Source organism: Lemur catta, chromosome 1 (assembly GCF_020740605.2).
Source record: "Lemur catta isolate mLemCat1 chromosome 1, mLemCat1.pri, whole genome shotgun sequence".
In the NCBI taxonomy this organism is placed as follows: domain Eukaryota; kingdom Metazoa; phylum Chordata; class Mammalia; order Primates; family Lemuridae; genus Lemur; species Lemur catta.
The window spans coordinates 282,702,770-282,719,077 of record NC_059128.1 but is presented as its reverse complement, the minus strand read 5'-3'; the positions used below and the strand labels follow the sequence as shown (position 1 = coordinate 282,719,077).

Below are 16,308 nucleotides of genomic sequence, written 5' to 3'. Positions count from 1 at the left end.
CAGATCGATACCCCAGGAAACAGTCACCGCTGAGCCGCCAGAACCGCGACGCCCTCTCGGGCAGGAGCAAGTGGCGCGTAGGAAGTGACAGCTCCGCACTCCACAGCCCTGGAGAGCCAGCCTCAGGACGGAGGCGGCGGACCAGGTCAGCCTCGGCCGCTCTCTGCCGTTTCTCCCACGCCCCGTCCAAAGCCGGCAGCCATTCCTTGACAAAGACTTAGAAGTCTTACAGATGCTTATCAAATTTGCAGATAAAATAAAAGCTGGAAGAATATCAAATATCTTATAGGCAAGGCCTAAATTAAAAAAAAAAAAAAAAGACCTAGTGGGGAACAAGAAAAAGAAGGGACTCTAGGGAACTGCGCTACCCTTGCCCGGGAGGCCGGGGTGGGCCGGCTGCCCCAGAGTCCGTCTGAGCCAGTCTGCGTGGGGCGTGGGAACCGCCCGGGCCGGCGTGGGGAGCGGCGGCCGGGCGCGGAGGCAGGCTGGCCCGGGTGGGCACGCCAGGAATGCCGCGGGCCCGGGAACATCGGAGCCAGAAACACAGAAAGGAGAAGCGGCACTGCCTTTAAAAATGCAAATGTGCATACGCGAAATGGAAACAAATTCTTCACAAATTGCTTCCTCTCGAGTTTGATTTTGAAGAGCATTGTCATGGCATCACCCACTAAACCTGGCTGGCATATCCCGTCTCCTCCCTCTCCCGGAACGACAAGGGAAGATTTAGCTCCCAGAGCCCGGCTCGCAGCGAGGGGTCCTCGGGGCTCTAGGACAATTCAGGTGAGAGCCAGAGGGTCCCTGGCACGCCTCATCAGCAAACGCCTGGCTCTTCCCTGAATTTTGGTTTTTACATTAATCCAGATGCTTTGGTTTATAGGTTTTCTCCTTTTCCTATTCCTCTCCATGTGGTTCCCTTCTTACATGAGACCTTATTTATAAAAGTGAACCAAACTAAATCAGAACAATTAAAAACCCAAGAACGGTTCAGAACCAGTCAGGAGCAGGCCCTGCCAGTGGAGCAGTGGCAGAGTGAAGAGGCACCTGGGGAACCTGGTGACATCTTAGGTGACACTGGGGAGACATACTGGGGCTGTATTAAAGGAGGAGTTCACTACACACTCAACTGAAGGGGCCTTAGTAAAATTACAAAACCTTCTATGGTTTTTCTTTTTAAAATTTTAATTAAAAAGTATATTTTTAGAGACAGGGTCTTGCTCCCTTGCCCAGCTGGAGTGCACTGCAGCCTCTACTCCTGAGCTCACGTGGTCCTCCTGCCTCAGCCTCCTAAGTGGCTAGTATGTTTTTTAAAAGACCAGAAATATTCTCCAAACAAATCATCCTAACATTGGACCTTATTAAAAGCTGAAGGTATATCATTAATATTAGATAATATTAGAAATTTAGATATTATTAGATAATATTAGATATTAGATATTAGATATTTAGATATATTAGATAATATTAGAAAAATTCTTCCCATGCAGAGCTGAATGAACTAAGGTGCTTTTTTTCTCGGAATCTAACATAATACAAGAGCAGGGCTTCACGGCCCCAGAGCAAAGGCTGCTCGAAGCGTCTGTGAAAGGTGTGTCTCCCCGTGTGTCCATCTCTGACGCCGCTGTCTCAGGCGGGCCTCTACCCCAGGGTCCCGTCACATTCCTGGTGGCATTCGCTGGTGGGGCCACTGGGCTGCATTTGCTCCTGAGGAATGCCAGCAAGCCCCGGGTCCCAGGGGGATGTTTCTTCTGGACAGGGGCGAGGGAGCGCCCCGCCAAGTGGGGACGTCTTCCCAGAACAGGCCCTCTGGCTTGGGGGCGGGGCAGCTTCGCAGCTGAGATGGCTCCCACCCACTCTTTGTCTTCACAGCTCCCACCTGCTGAACCTGCCCAGGTCAGCTTTGCTCCTCCCAACCGATAGGAACAGAGCACAGCTTTCCCGAGCTCCTGTCTCCTCACAGTTAGAGCACAGCACTCCTGAGTCTGCCAACAGACCCGCAGCTTCGCGGGCATCACTGAGGGTCTCAGCCTTCACAGTCCGGCACAGCTGCCTTCTCAAGCCATGGTGCACCTGGGGAGGACAAGGGAGCCAGGGCTGCCGTGGGAAAGACACTCTTTCTCCCAGACAGATGCAGTCCTGCACCAGGATGCACAGAAGCCCCACTCACCCCCCTGCCAGGTGTCCTTGTGCAGTGAGCAACCTGAGCAACTGAACACAAAGGCAGTAGTAATCATGAGAACCTGCTAAGGGATTATAGGCTCCAAGGCCATTACCTACCGCTGCCTTCTCTGTGCTGTGTACACAGCATGAAGCAGGTGTCGAGAGAGGGAGACCTACAGTCCTGCGCTCCAAGAGAAGAAACAGGAGCAAGAAAGAAGGAAAATTCCCACTGCAGTGCATCTAAGTCAGGACAAAAGAACATCTAGAAACAGCTGAGTGACCACAGGCTGGCACCTTTGTTCTAATAATTCTTCAGTCCTTACAAATTTAAAATGGATGCACGATGCGGAACTTTGGTTTTACGTGTGTTATCCGTGCCGTGTCAACACGAGTAGCTGGAAATGTTCTCTGATGAAGAGGGTCCTGCCTCCTGGCGTGTGAGTGACACGGCCCACAGTTAGAAGCCAACACTGTACTGGTTTTAAATAGAAGATTTTGAATCGGGGAACACATTCTAACGTCCCAACTCAGGGGGTGGAGGAATTTGGGGCTGCAAACATCTCACCAGGTGGATTTGCCTTTGCGTCCCTGCTCTGAGGAAGCCGTGAGGGAGGGTCATGAGGACGCTGACCCCAAGGCTCTGCTGCTGACCAGAAGCCACAAGAGACAGCGTCCTGCATGTGTGTGTTTTGTTGCCCAGGCCAGTGCAGGCCAATACCGGGTGGCTGTGGGCATTTTTACGCGTATTTAAACTCACGATCTTGGCTCTGGTTCTGCTCAAAGGTTCCTGACAGCCGCACACTCATTTCTATCCTTCACAAAAGGGCTGCCACCCAGACGTGTCAGCTCAGAGGCTGGAAGAGGCTTCTGTCCCCCTAACCCAGCGGTTCCCTGCTGACGGGGCCCCTCCCCGAGAAAGGCTCAGGAGGAAGCCCATATTCTGCACCAGCGGGTGACTTTAAATTCTGGGTCTCCGACCAAAGCTTCGCTCGGACACTTGCTTGTTGGTTTCCGTTGCTTGAGTTCCTTCCCTCACTCGCTCGTCCGTCTACCCTTCGTTCGATTCCTCTGGCCAGCTCCGTACGCCATGCTGGGATACGGAGCCGGATAAGACAAGAATTCCTGTTCTAGTGAGGGAAGGAGACAGACCCCATACAGTCCCCTTGGAGACTATACAAGGTTGGCCCTCTCATTAACCCCATTTTACAGATGAGGAAACTGAGGCATAGAAAAGTAAAATGATCTGCCTAAAGTCACAGTAGCCAGAATTTGAACCCAAACGGTTGGATGTGGAGCCTGAGGTCTTCATCCACAGGTGATACTTCCTAGTGAGGGGTGACTTTGATCCAATTCTCGGAGAGAGGAGAGATGTTTTCAGGTGCAGAAAGGTGGGCTCCGCAGGCAGAAACTGCAGGGGTGACACCAATCGTTGGCAGGTCAGTCGGGGGCTGAGAGGCCCCACCGGAGGCTGGGTGTGGCGGGGCAGGTCCCTGGGACAGGGCCCAGAAGGTGGTCAGGAAGAGGAGGCTGGCGTTGTTCCCAGGCTGAGGGGGGAGCTCCACCCTGTGGGAACCTGCAGCCTCAAAGCTGAGGAGTAGAGGGACCAGGAGGGCACCACAGAAAGTTGCCCTTGGCCTTGAGGGAGACATGTGCCCCTGAGGGGAGGGGGGCAGGGGGGAAGACCCAGCCCAGCCTGGAAGGCCTGAGGGGGCACGACCTGTGCACACCTGGATTAATAAATACGTTTTACAAACAGGACCCGTGCACACCTGGATTAATAAATACGTCTTGCAGACAGGACCCGTGCACACCTGGATTAATAAATACGTCTTGCAGACAGGACCCGTGCACACCTGGATTAATAAATACGTCTTGCAGACAGGACCCGTGCACACCTGGATTAATAAGTATGTCTTGCAAATGGCAGCCCTAGACCCGACTTAACTTTGGGGCTTGAGCCTGATGTTTCCTGAAAACCTACAGATGTTCGAGGAAGGAACTGTAAGGCCTGGTCCAAGTCCTCAAGGAGCTCAGTGTCTAGCTGGGGCGACAGACACACGAAAAGTTACATATCAATAAAGGTCCCTGTGGCAATGCAGGACAATAGAGGAAGTGTCTCTGGACAGCACCAAAGGAGCGCTCAGGCGGTGGCAGCCGTGGGCCTGCGGTTGCTGTGGGCAGCTGTGCGGCTGGTGTCTCGGGCGGGTACAGCCGATGCGAGAAGCCGTGGCCGAGCGCACAGGCCAGGGGCTGCAACAGCCAGAGGGGAGGAGCAGGGGCGGGGGGGGGGGGGGGGAGTGGCAGTCGACTGGGTGTGCACATGGAGGGAACATCAGGGAGCCCCCGTGAGCCACGCACCATCCCTGAGTGAGGCAGGTCCCCGGAGCCTTACTGCCCTCTCCCCGGGCTCAGCGCCTCTCGGGAGCTCCGCACATGCTGTGGTCTTCCGTCCTCCCCTGGCCTGGAGGTGGCCATCCTCATGCCTGTGTTGCTGACGGGGATGGCGAGCTTCAGAAAGGCTGGGGAACTTGCCCAAGGTCACACCACTTGGAAGTGCCCGGGAAGCCCCGGTCAGGACTGTTCCAAACACCTGCCCTGGAGTCCCAGCAGCTGGGCTGGCAGGCGGTGCGGGCAGAGCTGGGCAGACGAGCCAGGGTGGAGAGGCGGGAGGAGCCGCAGTTAGACGGCAAGGGCAGGGCTGGCAGGATCTGGGTTCCGATTGCTGGATGGGAGGGGGCCCGGCTAGGGAAGCAGGCTGGGGGAGGGCGGTGGTGGGTGGGGTGGTGGGTGGTGGGTGTGTGAGAGGACCTGCAGCCAGAGGCAGGGATGTTTTTGCTGTTGGTAGCATTTTAAGTGGTATTTACATGTTGCCACTAACAAAGCCCACGCTCCATCAGCCTGCATTGCAGCAACGAGCCAGTGAGCACGTGCCTTTGTTTAGCTTCTTCCCTAGTGTTTAGAAGGGAAGCATCGCCAGCCATGGCGGACTCCGTTTGACCCATTTTCTGTTTGTGTTTGTCGTCTTTGCTGCTCAGTCATCTGAGGTTACACGTGTGTGGTGCGAGGGCGCGCTGAGCGCCACACTGATGCTGCCCGTCTTCGCCCTGGCTGCGTCTGTCCTGCAGTGCGCCCGGAACCCGCCTGTGCCACGCAAGCCGAATGGTGGCTTCGCCGTAGGGCTGGTCCCCCGTCCACAGGGGACACAGAGCCCGACCCCGCTCTCTGCCTGTGGGACTCCAACGCCCCAGCCTCTGCGCTGAGAGCTGGGAGACCCGGAGGCCGGTCGGGGCGGCTCACCCACGGGGACCCTCACTACGTTACGCCCTGAGTTCCTGCCTGGGCGCCGGCTCTCCACGTCTGCAGGGGGCCTCCCATCCCCTCCCCTGACTGAGTCCCGCCTCCAGCGTGTCTCGGCCCGCAGGGTCCTCTGCTTCCTTCGCTTCCTTCCTCCTGCATCTCACACCAGGGGATCCTCTCCCGGGCAGGCACAGCCCATCCCCCAGGGCTCCCCTCTGTCCTGCCCCCACGGCCCGCCAGGGCCTCAGGGAGACCCCCACGTGGCACCCTGGACAGCCCTCCCCCCGCCACCCCCTCCAGGAGCATGTGGAGGGGCCCCGCTCACCGTCCCACACCACCCCGCCCCCACTGTCTTCCTTCTGCCGCAGGAACAGCCTCTGAGGTCACCAGGGTCCTGCCCGAGCCACCCCTGCAGCAGCGCCTGGCCTCCCTTCTGCCAGCTTCCGCAGCTGCCCATGGGACTGTTCCACTGCCCGTCTCCTCTGCTGAGTTTAAGCCCCGTCGTTACACCCCTGGCACCAGGACCAGGACCTGGCACACAGCAGGTGTTTAATAAATATCTGTTGATCGGTGAACAAATGAATGAACACACAGGTGAACCAAACCGCCGTGCCCAGCCCATAGTGACAGCCACGTACAATGTTTGTTAAAACAATCAGCCCAGCTCTGTTGTAAACTGGGGTAAAATACACACAACATGGAATTTACCATTATAACCCCTTTAAAAGCGTATAATTTGGTGGCATCCAGCACACTCCAAATGTGTGAATCACATCTAGTTCCAGAACGTTTTCCTCCCCCTCCCTGAGAAACCCTGTGCACAGGACCAGCCCCTCCCACCCAGCAGCCATCGGCCACGTCCTGCCTCCACTGGTCGCCTGCGCTGGACATTTCACACGAAGGGATCGGGCAGTATGTGGCCTTTGCGCCTGGCTTCTCTCTCACCCTGAGGGATGTCTCGAGAGTCATCGTGTGGTAGCCTGGGTCCTCCCGCTTCATCCCTTTCTCTGGCTGAATAATGTCCACCATGGGGACAGGACACGTCCTGCCTGCCCCTCACCCGCTGATGGGCTTCTGTGTCTCCCCTCTCACTGCAGGGCCGGCTCGAGTCTTGGCGTCTTTGCAGCTGGTCCTACAGCTACAGGATGAAGGCGTGGACACCTTCCAGGTACACCTGGCACCCCCTCTCCCGCCCGCCCCCCTGCCCTTGGTCGTCGCAGGATGGTCATTAAACACCACAGATGGCAGCTCTGCCACCGTCAGCTCGCACCAGGACAACTCGTCACAGCCTCCTGGGAGGTCCCCACAGGACTCTCGAGTGAGACAGCAGCAGGGGCCAGGCCCACTCTCCTCAACCCGAGAGCGCACTCCCCTTGTCTCTGCTTCCGCTGGACACTTCCACTGCAAAGCCGCCGCAGGGAGCACCTCCTCGCTTCTCTCTCTGGGCCCTGTTGGGAGCCGCTTTGGTCATCTGGGTCACTTTCCTCGGTGCTCCACCAGGAGCCCCGTGGGGATGTTTGGAGAGAGAGGAAGCATCTGTGTCCAGGAGACCCCCGCTCACCCCGGCGAACAGACGGCAGGGGGGGGGTGCAAGGTGGGAGGGCTCAGGCCACTGTCAGCCCGTTCCCCGAAGGACACATTCTCACTCTAAACACACCCCGGCAGCAAGAGAACTTCATTTCAACTGTTCCTTCAATTATGCATAACTTGTTAGATTGACTTTTAAAAAGACAAAATAATTTTAAAAATAAGGGTCATTTTGCCCCCAAGCATGGTGGATCATTGCACTTGAACAAATGGGTATAAAGCAATAATTCCGTCATCGGGAGCCTCCCGGGGAGGCCTGACAGCACAGCTTTGATGACAGTGAGTATACGTGGCTGTATTATTGCAGCGAACAATGCCAGCGACCCTTGATCACAGCCTGGGCCGAAAAGTAAATGATTCCCAAAGACATATCTGATGGATGCATGTCTTGGAAAAATGTCCTCAGGACTGAGGCTTAGTTGCTTTTGTAGAAAGGTGAATCTCAGCTAGTAAGGGATTTAGTAGTCAGAGCTCTGGACACACCGGGTCAACCCCCACTGAATCAGCCATAAACGCAGGGTCCTTGGTAAGTCCCAGAGCTCTCTGGATTTCAGATTTCTCCCTGCAAAACAGAGATCATAACGTCCGTTTTATCCACCCTATATTAATAGCATTGCTATGAGGGCGGAAATCAAAATGCGGCAGTATCTTATTCCATTTTCACGTTTTCAATTCCCTTTAACGTGTCTTCGGTCGTTTTTAGCTGTTGCGTAGTCTAAGGTCCACGGCACCGGCTGGGGTTCTGGGGGTTTAACCTTGTCTTCACTGTTTCTGCTGACTCTGCCTGCAATCCGTGCTCCTGGAGGCGGTTTGGCTGAGGGGTCTATGGGGTACTGAGGAGGGAAGCAGCCTCCAGAGGGGCTTCTGCCGGGTGCCCTGAGTGTGCCCCCCTGACACCCCCTGCAGTGCATCGAATGTTGAAATCCTTGCTCCCCTGATGTGATGGTGTTAGGGCCTTGGGAGGCGATTAAGTCATGAGGGTGAGCCCTCAGGAATGGGATTAGTGCCCTTGTAAAAGAGACCCCAGGGAGGGGTCTTTCCGCCACGCGAGGATACAATGAGAAGGCGGCAGTCTGCACCCCCTTGCAGACCTGACCCTGCTGGCACCTGGTCTTGGACTTCCAGCCAGGGCCTTTCCTCTCCTCTGGGGCCATCGGTGCCCTTCCCACCACCTGGTGCTCCCACTACCAAGAGAAGAGCCACTTCCCCACTGAGTTCTCAGCTTTGTCCCTGCTGTCCCCTTCACTGAAGGGGTGTCCAGCCCCTTGGAGGGGAGGCTGAGCTGGAGGACAAGCTGGGCTCGCCACAGTGCTCCCAAGGTGATGCCCCCTGCCCTGTGGGGCTGCCCCTCCCCCGGCCCAAGAGAGGGAGCCAGCAGAGCTCCCAGAAGGTGCCCACGGGAAAGTGATGCACCAGGAGAATGTGTGCAGTGACCTCAGGTACCCACAGGTACAGTCACACCTCCCCACGCTGAGTGGTGGGGCGGGGGGCGGGGGAGACAGTGACTCATCAGAGTCAGGGAGGATGAGACATTGTAACGAATCCGTGTCGCTGCCTGTGAAGAATCGCTCTTCCCCCGGTCCCACGGACAGTGCGGCATAGCACGGGAGACCACACAGAACACACCGGAACTCCAGGTCCAGCTCTGCCCATTGACCGAGCGGCGCTGCCCCTGATGAGCTGCTCAGCGTCTCGAAGCCTCCCCCGCTTGTTTGCTGGACGGGGACAGGGCCGCCAACTCCTGCCACTTGCATGCGATGGGAATTGCCACAGCGGGCCGGGCCCACAGAGCGTCAGTATTTTCTGCACCAGCAAAACTGTTGCCTTTGTGTTATTGGACTATTTGGGGAATGCCTAGAGTAGATAATTATTTGTAATTAGCACTTAATTACTTGTAGATATAATAAATGGGTGCTCCTGAGTTGTTTTAAAAAGCTGTTTAAAAGAAAAACAAAAAAATAATGCTTAAGTCAGGGCTTTTATAACAAAAAAGAAAAGAAGAAAGAAAAACAAATGAAAAGCCCTTTAATAATAATTTCCTTTACCTCTTTGAGAGACTTAATATCCCTCAGATATTTAATCGATTCTACCCAGGTGCCCAACAGGCTTTAAAACAACAGCAGGAAGGAAAACGTCAGGCCAGAGTGCAGGCCAAGCACACGCGCTCCCGAGGGGCCGGCAGGAGGGCAGCTTCCCCGCGGCCGCGCTGGGTGGGTGGTGGCCCCTCCAGCCCCCGGGCCTGGCCTTCTCCAGCAGAGCTGCCCAAATCCAGCCACGCTATTCCTCAGCCAGCACTGGGAATGGCCCAGTGGATGGAGCTGCAGAAGCAGCTCCTGCAGGTTCTGAGAAGCTGGGGGCAGGGCCCCCTACACCCCGTGGTCACCCCCAGCTGGGGCCTCTGAATGCCAGCCATGGCCACATCTCCATTCAGTGCCTTCATCTCTGTCTTCCTCAGCGTGCCCTCCTTCCAGGCTCCCACTGTCACCTGATAAATCCCTACAAACTCGACTTCCAAATGATGAACGTATCTTGAGGGCAGCTCCTCCAGCCTGGCTCCGGACCAGGGAGGTTGCAGGAGTCAGCGCACAGGTGCGAGCTCAGCATTCTTTGGAGTTGGGAAAACATACAGTTTAGGCAACTCCCTCCTGTGAAATGGATTTAACAACTGGGTTGAAATATTTTCATTCATAAAGTTGGTCCCGGCCTTGAGTACAAACAAGAATGCCAAACCACTTGCTCCCAGGCAGTCTCGAGGGAGGCTTGACTGAGCCACCCGGCTGCGACAGGGCTGCCATCCGGGTCACGTTCCCGCCTACGCCGCTGTGGGCACAGACTCGCGGGATGCGTCCCCAGGGTTGCCCATGGCAGGATCCTGGCAGGCCTGGCTGGCCCTGCCTCTGACACCGCCCAGTCGCCTCCCCGCGTCACGGTGTGACTCAGGTTCCCCGTCACCAGGGTGGGATTCGAGGGCACGTCCTGTTGACGGCTCACGCTCAGGGTGGGTGTGGACGTCTTGGAAGGCCCCTCTCAGCGGGTGCTTGTGCAGAGACACGGACCGGGCAGCACAGCTGTCTGACTGCCTGGCCGTCTTCACAGCCAGTGCTCGGGCTGGATTCACCTCCCGTGTCCCCAGAAGGGCTTTGGGACCTCACAGAAGCTCCGTCCTGTCCCTGGAGTGAATCCCTATATGAGCTTCCTTCCTCTCGGGGTTTGCGAGTCCGTATCTCCCGACTTCAGAGCACAAAAGGCAATTCTACTTTAGGCAGATCTTTGCACATGGGGGTTAGAAATGGGACTCCTTCATTTTTAGCTTTTTAACATTTTTCTCTTTTTTGTAGAATTTGTTTGCCTCGACCTTTATAAAAGGAGATGGGAAGAACATGAGTTTTGGGGTAGATGCTCCTAGAGTCAAACCCTGGCTCAGCCACTTTCTTGCTGTGTGGCTTTGGACAAGTTACTTAGCCTCTCTGAACTCAGTTTCTTTATTTTTAGAAAGGGGTGATGGCATCCTTTGAGTATTGCCATGAAAATGAGGTGAGTCCACTGAGCCGAGTACCTCACGCACCAGACGTGCGTCTGATAGCAGTAGATGTCTGTATATACAGCTATGACATTCATGAGTGCCTGCCAGGTGCCTAACCATGCCTGGTGCATCTGCAGGGACTCTGCAGGACATCCCTGGCAGAAGGGGCTCGGCATGGTACTACGATTTCTATCAGTCACTCCTGCAGGGACGCCTGGATACCATGGTCTCATTCTCAGGACTGTTCTCCCAGCCTTCTGATGCGGCACTTTTGCAGTAACTGTAGTTGGTCACTTGGAATCGCTGATTTCCTCCCAGGGAAGACATCACAACGTCTCCATAAATCACACAAAATGACCAGTAGAATAATTCGAAGCTTCCAATGGTGGGGAGGCCCCATCTGGCGTGAGGCCAGGCTCTGGCCACGGGTGACCTTTGACTGGATTTGCTGGCTCCTGGGTCGACCCGCGAGCAGGACAGGAAACTGACTCAAAATGCACCGAGCCTCTGGCTTGTGGAAATGACTAAGCCATTGCGAATGGAGCCAAGGAGATTGGGTCAAATGTCTCTGCAGACTCTTGTCTCCAGAAGTCTCCCCCATCCACTGCCGAGGGCACTGAGCCAAGTCTTAAAAGCATTTTGCTAAGAGGGAATTCTCGGAATGTCCTCCCTCAAGTGCCATCGGAGGGAAGCTGCACATCTGCACTCACTGGTGGTCCTGGTGAGGCCTGTGAAGTGACCATCGCAGCCCCCCGGGGCCAAGGGCTCCAGGCTATCAGAGTGTCGGGGGGCACAGCTTGACAACTCAATAGCAATAATAATGTGAACAGCTTCCTTAAGTTAGAGGCAAACTATAAACTCCCTGCACCTCCTCCTTTCCCTTCCTCCTCTAGAAATTCAAGATAATTACACTGGAAACTTAACAGAAGTCCCCAGTTTTGTACGATTTTTTAAAACAGTGAGTATAACGAAATATGACTTTTGTTTATAGACACGAACTACATAACACTAGGCATATCTATTAATTTCTGAAAATGTAACCTCATCGCAGAACCTCCTGGGCTTGGCAGGGGAAGACGGGAGGATGCTCCCAGCCTTGATGACAGATGCGGTAACTGTACCGAGACTGGGTGACTCAGCAGAGATCATCCAACAGGCAGCGCTTATCTGCACGAAGAGCACTTTAGAAACGTTTTAACATGAAAACTGGAACAACGGACGTTGACTCTGGCCTCAAAACCAGAGTTTTACTGTAAAGATTCTGAAGGGGAGTTTAGAAACAGTTTCTGCAGTTTCCTCTTGGCTGCCAGGAGACCCACACCCTGGTGCTGGTCCGGAGCCCTGCTCTCTCGAGCTCGGCAGGCAGGTGGCCGCTCCTGGTGGGGCGCAGGGTGACGGGAAGAGGGTGGAGCTGGAGCTAAACAGCTGGGATCTGGGTGCAATGAGAGCACGTTAGTAGATCCACAGCCACAATGCTTTCTTTTTACGAGCCATTAAAAATAGCAAACAACGTCTGCAGAGGGCGACTGAGAACCCACCCGTTGGAAGGTTTTGGTGGGGGAGGACAGACGCCCTCCCTGGACAGAGCTGCCGGGGGCTAAAGGGAGAGGTGGTGGAGGAGAGACAGGCGCCAGCAGCAGGAAGTCACCGTGGGGGGTGGGGGATGCTGCACCTGCCGTGTCCTCCACGCAGCGAAAGGAGGGGCCTGGGAGCCAGCAATCAGCAGAAGCACAGGGAGCCTGGCTTTTTCACAGATTTATGAGATGCTTCAGTTCCCACTGTGTGTTTTGGTCAACTGCATTGTCCTGCAAGCCTACGTCATTCCTTATTTTCCCTCAATTTGCTTCTACCTAGAGGTAATTCAATATTTATATGTTGACATTCTCTTTGTAAAAACATAAGGAAGTGTGACAAATTCCAAAGTAGGGGCGGTGGTTAGTTTACACTTGTTGCAAGCCTCTAAACAAGCAAGTGGGGTGAACACACACACCTCTGAGACTGGCCGGTGGAGGAATGAGACAGGTTCCACCAGTCACACAGGACAGGCCGACCTGTCCCTGCCCCCAGAGCCGCAGCCAGTGCACATGCAGCGTGTGAACCGCGAGACGTGGGCCCTAGATTCCTAGTCACCCCAGTTATTCTGGCAAGGTGGCCAGCAGGACTCGGATTACTCAACTGCATAGATCTGGCTGGAGGTCAGAAAATAATTAGACTTTTCCACCAAATAAGAAGGGATTTCCTGTTTCTGCTTAAAATAACACAGTTTAATTAAGAGAAAAGAAGAGCGATTTCTCTGACCCTTAAGAGGCTGATTGGGGAGAGAGTTTAACAGATGGTGAGTTGTGGGAAGTGGATAGGATCCTTCCCAGGTCCCCTTTCTGGTAACAGACCTGACGCGTGAGGGGCGCCCAGCTCACCTGGGCAATCCCACTTCACCTCCCGCCGGCCTCCCGCTCTGCTCCCCACAAAGGCCCTCTGTCCTTCCTCCTTCTCAAAGGTAATTGGGGCCCTGATTCTGGGCTAGAATCCCCACTGATGCCACCAGCCACCCGCCCATCAGCAGACCCCTGGCTAGAAAAAGAAGGCTCAGTGCTCACTCAGGTCTATCTAATCCGTTTCAAGGTCAAGTTCACAGCTGTAGAAAACACAGGCCAGGCAGAATGTTAAAGTCTAGGCCTTGTATTAGGAATGTTCTATGGCATTTCCTGACGGTGAGTGTTCACCCTGCAGGGGAGGGTGCAGGGGAATGTCACACGCACGCCACACTCACACACCACGCATGTACCACACCCCATCGCACACCCCCCACACATCACACACTTCATAGACAACACATCCACAGGAAGGGGGAGGGGCTGGGGGCGATTCTCTGAGACCCTCCTTGGACCTGAGCAGCAGGGCCCTAAGTCCCCAAGCGCTCCTGACTTTAGGGTGCCAGTCCCGGGTTTCTAGGGACTTTCCAAGGACTTGAACCAGTCAGTGTCTTGCTGGGGGGCAAATGGCAATCCCCGAAGTCATCCTTCAACTGAGCATGGTTCTCACACACACACACACACACACACACACACACGCTGACACCTACACATGTGCGTGCACACCAGTACACATACATGTGCGCGCACACACATATACATACGCCCACTCAGGCACACGCGCCCACACGAGCCAAGCCAGGGAGCCCCCACAGTAGCGCTGGGGTCGGGCTGATTAACTGGAAAGTCCCGCGCACCGCGCGGTCGCGTCCCCACGCCGGCTGGTCAGCACCGGAGGAAGCCAAGCCCGGCACGCAGAGCTGGGTCGCCTCGCTGTCGCCGCCGCCCGCGGGCAGTTGCCGGAGGGGGGCGGACGGCGCGCGCACGTGGCGGGACCCGGGCCTCTGGGCTGCACTGGGCGGGGCGACAGGCGCGGGGCCGCGGGGCCTTTAAGGGGCGGGAGCGCGGGCCGGGTGGGAGGCCGCGGGGACGGCCGGGTCGCTGAGGTGGCCCCCGCCGGGGACCGGCCCCGCCCCCGCCCGCCGGCCGCGCCCCTCCTTCGTCCCTGCCCGCGGCCCCGCCCCGCGGCCCGAGCCTCCTCCGGCCGCTGCTGGGCCGCGGGCGGGACGCCCCGAGGCGCCGCGCGGAGGAGGAAGCGCGCCCGGGCCGCGGCTCCAGGAACTTCGCAGGCGCCGGAGTCGCGAGCTCCGGCCTCGGGCTCCGCTTGCGCGCCCACCTCCCAGCGGAGCGCGGCTGGGGCGCAATCCGGGCCGTGGCCGCCGCGCGCCGGCCGGGCATTTCCTCCCCGCGCGCCCGCCGCGCCGCTCCACGCCCCCCGCGCGCCCCGGCCCGGCGGATGCGCTGAGCTCGCCGCCCGCGGCTCTGCGCCCCGGCCCGCGGGTGCTCGGGGGAGTTGGGGCGAGGCGGGCCGGGTATGCGCCATCACCATGGCCCAGCTGGGCTCGTGGCTCGGGGAGGTCCAGTGGCTGGTCTTGGTGTCGCTCTTCGTGGCGGCGCTGGTCACGGTGGGCCTGTACCTGGCGCAGTGGGCGCTGGCCGGGGCGCACCCCCGGCCCCGGCGGCGTGCGGCGGAGCCTGGCGGGGGGCCGCGCCCCGAGTCGGACGCGCTGCTCTCCTGGATCCTGACCCTGAACAGCTGGAGGAGCCAGTGGCAGGCGGCCTGGGTGGCCGCCCTGAACTGCGAGGCTGAAAGGAAAGGGGTGAGTTTCCGAAGAGAGCGGTCGCGGCGGGGGTCGGGGGGCGGCTGACGGTGGGGCGGGCGGCCCGGGTCGAACTCTCGCTCCTGGAGGCGGCGCCGCAGCCCCCGACGGATCCGGAGGAAGCCACCCCGCAGTGGCACAACATCCTTGAAAGTTAGGGGAGGGACCCGGAGAGCCGAGGACCCTTGGTGGGGAGTCCGGACAAAGTGATTCTGTTTTATTCACCAAATATCAGGGGTGCCAGGCCTTGGGCTGCGCAGGGACAGACTGGCTGGCCAAGGGACTTGTCAGAAGGGCTCATTCCTTCAGCTGGTGCCTGCCCTGCCTGGAGTCCCGGGGTGGATTTCTGTATCCGATTGGGCACTTAGTGATTTTGCGCCTGATATATGAATAACTGTGACCCAAATATGCTTCATCTCTAATAGAGCTGAATTGCACCAAGAATTTCTTTTCAAAGGCCAGCATTTCTTGGTGTATAAAAATAGTGACCATGGTTGAGGGCCAGCCACTTGCCAGCTGTTGTACTGGGGGCTTTGGGTGCATGCAGCCTCTCTTCATCACAGTTTGTCAGATGAGGAAACTGCTGCCTGGCGAGGCCAAACATCCTGCCCAGTGTCACCCAGCCTGTGGGTGGCAGAGTGGGGATGTGACCCAGCTGCCTCTGGCCCTGAGCTAAGGGCTTGTTACCTAACTGCACTGCCTCCCGCTCCTGTGCTTGTTTCTTTCTTGCTAATTACTTGGTGACTGATTTTTACTTTGAAGACTTCCTGGTTTAATGACAAGCTCCTGGCATCCACTATTTTTAGGCATTTGCTAGGAGGAATTAGGACCCGATGGGTCTGGGGAAGTACCTCCCAGCCCCCACTGCTGCCGGGCACCTGCCTGCACAACTCCGTGGCCATTCTCTTTGGAAACAGTGAAATAGCGAAAGCTGAAAGTCTGGACCCATCAACCTTCAAAATATTCCACAGCAGGCCCTGTGCCTGGTCTCTGTGCCGTGGCCTTGGAAAACACAGCCATGGAAATAAAAAACAAAAAAGCTTTGAGTACAAATTAGCATAAATCCATCAATTCAAGAGACCTTGTTCTGAACTCCTGTAAAAAAAAATTAATAAAAAAATGTACCTTTTAGATGAAAAAAAGCCTCAAAGTATTGGTGCCTAGAATGTGTGCCTTGGCTGTCCAGAGTGGGACATCTCAGGGAACCAGCCGTCTCTTGTGGGAGTCCTCAAGCCCCGTGTCCTCACACCCGGGAGCACACAGATGCTCAAATGCAGCAGACACATTGGAGCTGCTGTCACTGACCCCTGATTGACCTGGTGTCATAGGCCTGGCCTCTGGCGCTGCATCCGCTGCAGGCACAGGTCTTGTCTCTTTTCTCCTCCGTAGGGTGCAGGCAGGTGTTGGGTGAATGGTCTGCAGGATCCTCCTACTTCTAACACCGGAACTCCTGACTGGGTTTCAGGCTCAGGGACAGTGACCCTACCTCCTGTGAAGTTGGGATGGCTCATTGCCTGACACTTCTTGATTGACTTCAGAAAATCTGATCACC

The 16,308-nt window shown here is 56.5% G+C and overlaps 2 protein-coding genes and 1 long non-coding RNA gene across 3 annotated transcripts in view; all 3 read left to right on the top strand.

Moving 5' to 3' along the window:
• The first annotated feature begins 583 nt into the window (after positions 1–583).
• Positions 584–4,125, top strand: LOC123630761. Its single transcript, XR_006732757.1, has 3 exons — positions 584–780; positions 1,867–3,593; positions 3,914–4,125. It is a non-coding gene; the product is annotated as an uncharacterized LOC123630761 (long non-coding RNA).
• Positions 4,126–4,250: 125 nt separating this feature from the next.
• Positions 4,251–8,902, top strand: LOC123620995 (nascent polypeptide-associated complex subunit alpha, muscle-specific form-like). Its single transcript, XM_045526689.1, has 6 exons — positions 4,251–4,362; positions 4,625–4,869; positions 5,193–5,330; positions 5,421–5,999; positions 6,552–6,622; positions 6,703–8,902. Exons 1-6 carry the CDS (start codon positions 4,251–4,253, stop codon positions 7,103–7,105), a joined length of 1,548 nt encoding a protein of 515 aa, XP_045382645.1. The 3' UTR covers positions 7,106–8,902.
• A 3,746-nt stretch (positions 8,903–12,648) lies between these two features.
• Positions 12,649–16,308, top strand: part of C2CD2 (C2 calcium dependent domain containing 2) — a 53,063-nt gene continuing 49,403 nt past the window's right edge. The window contains exons 1-2 of the mRNA XM_045526560.1: positions 12,649–12,671; positions 13,784–14,756. Of these exons, the coding sequence (XP_045382516.1) occupies positions 12,649–12,671; positions 13,784–14,756 (996 nt within the window). The remainder of the gene's footprint in view (positions 12,672–13,783; positions 14,757–16,308) is intronic.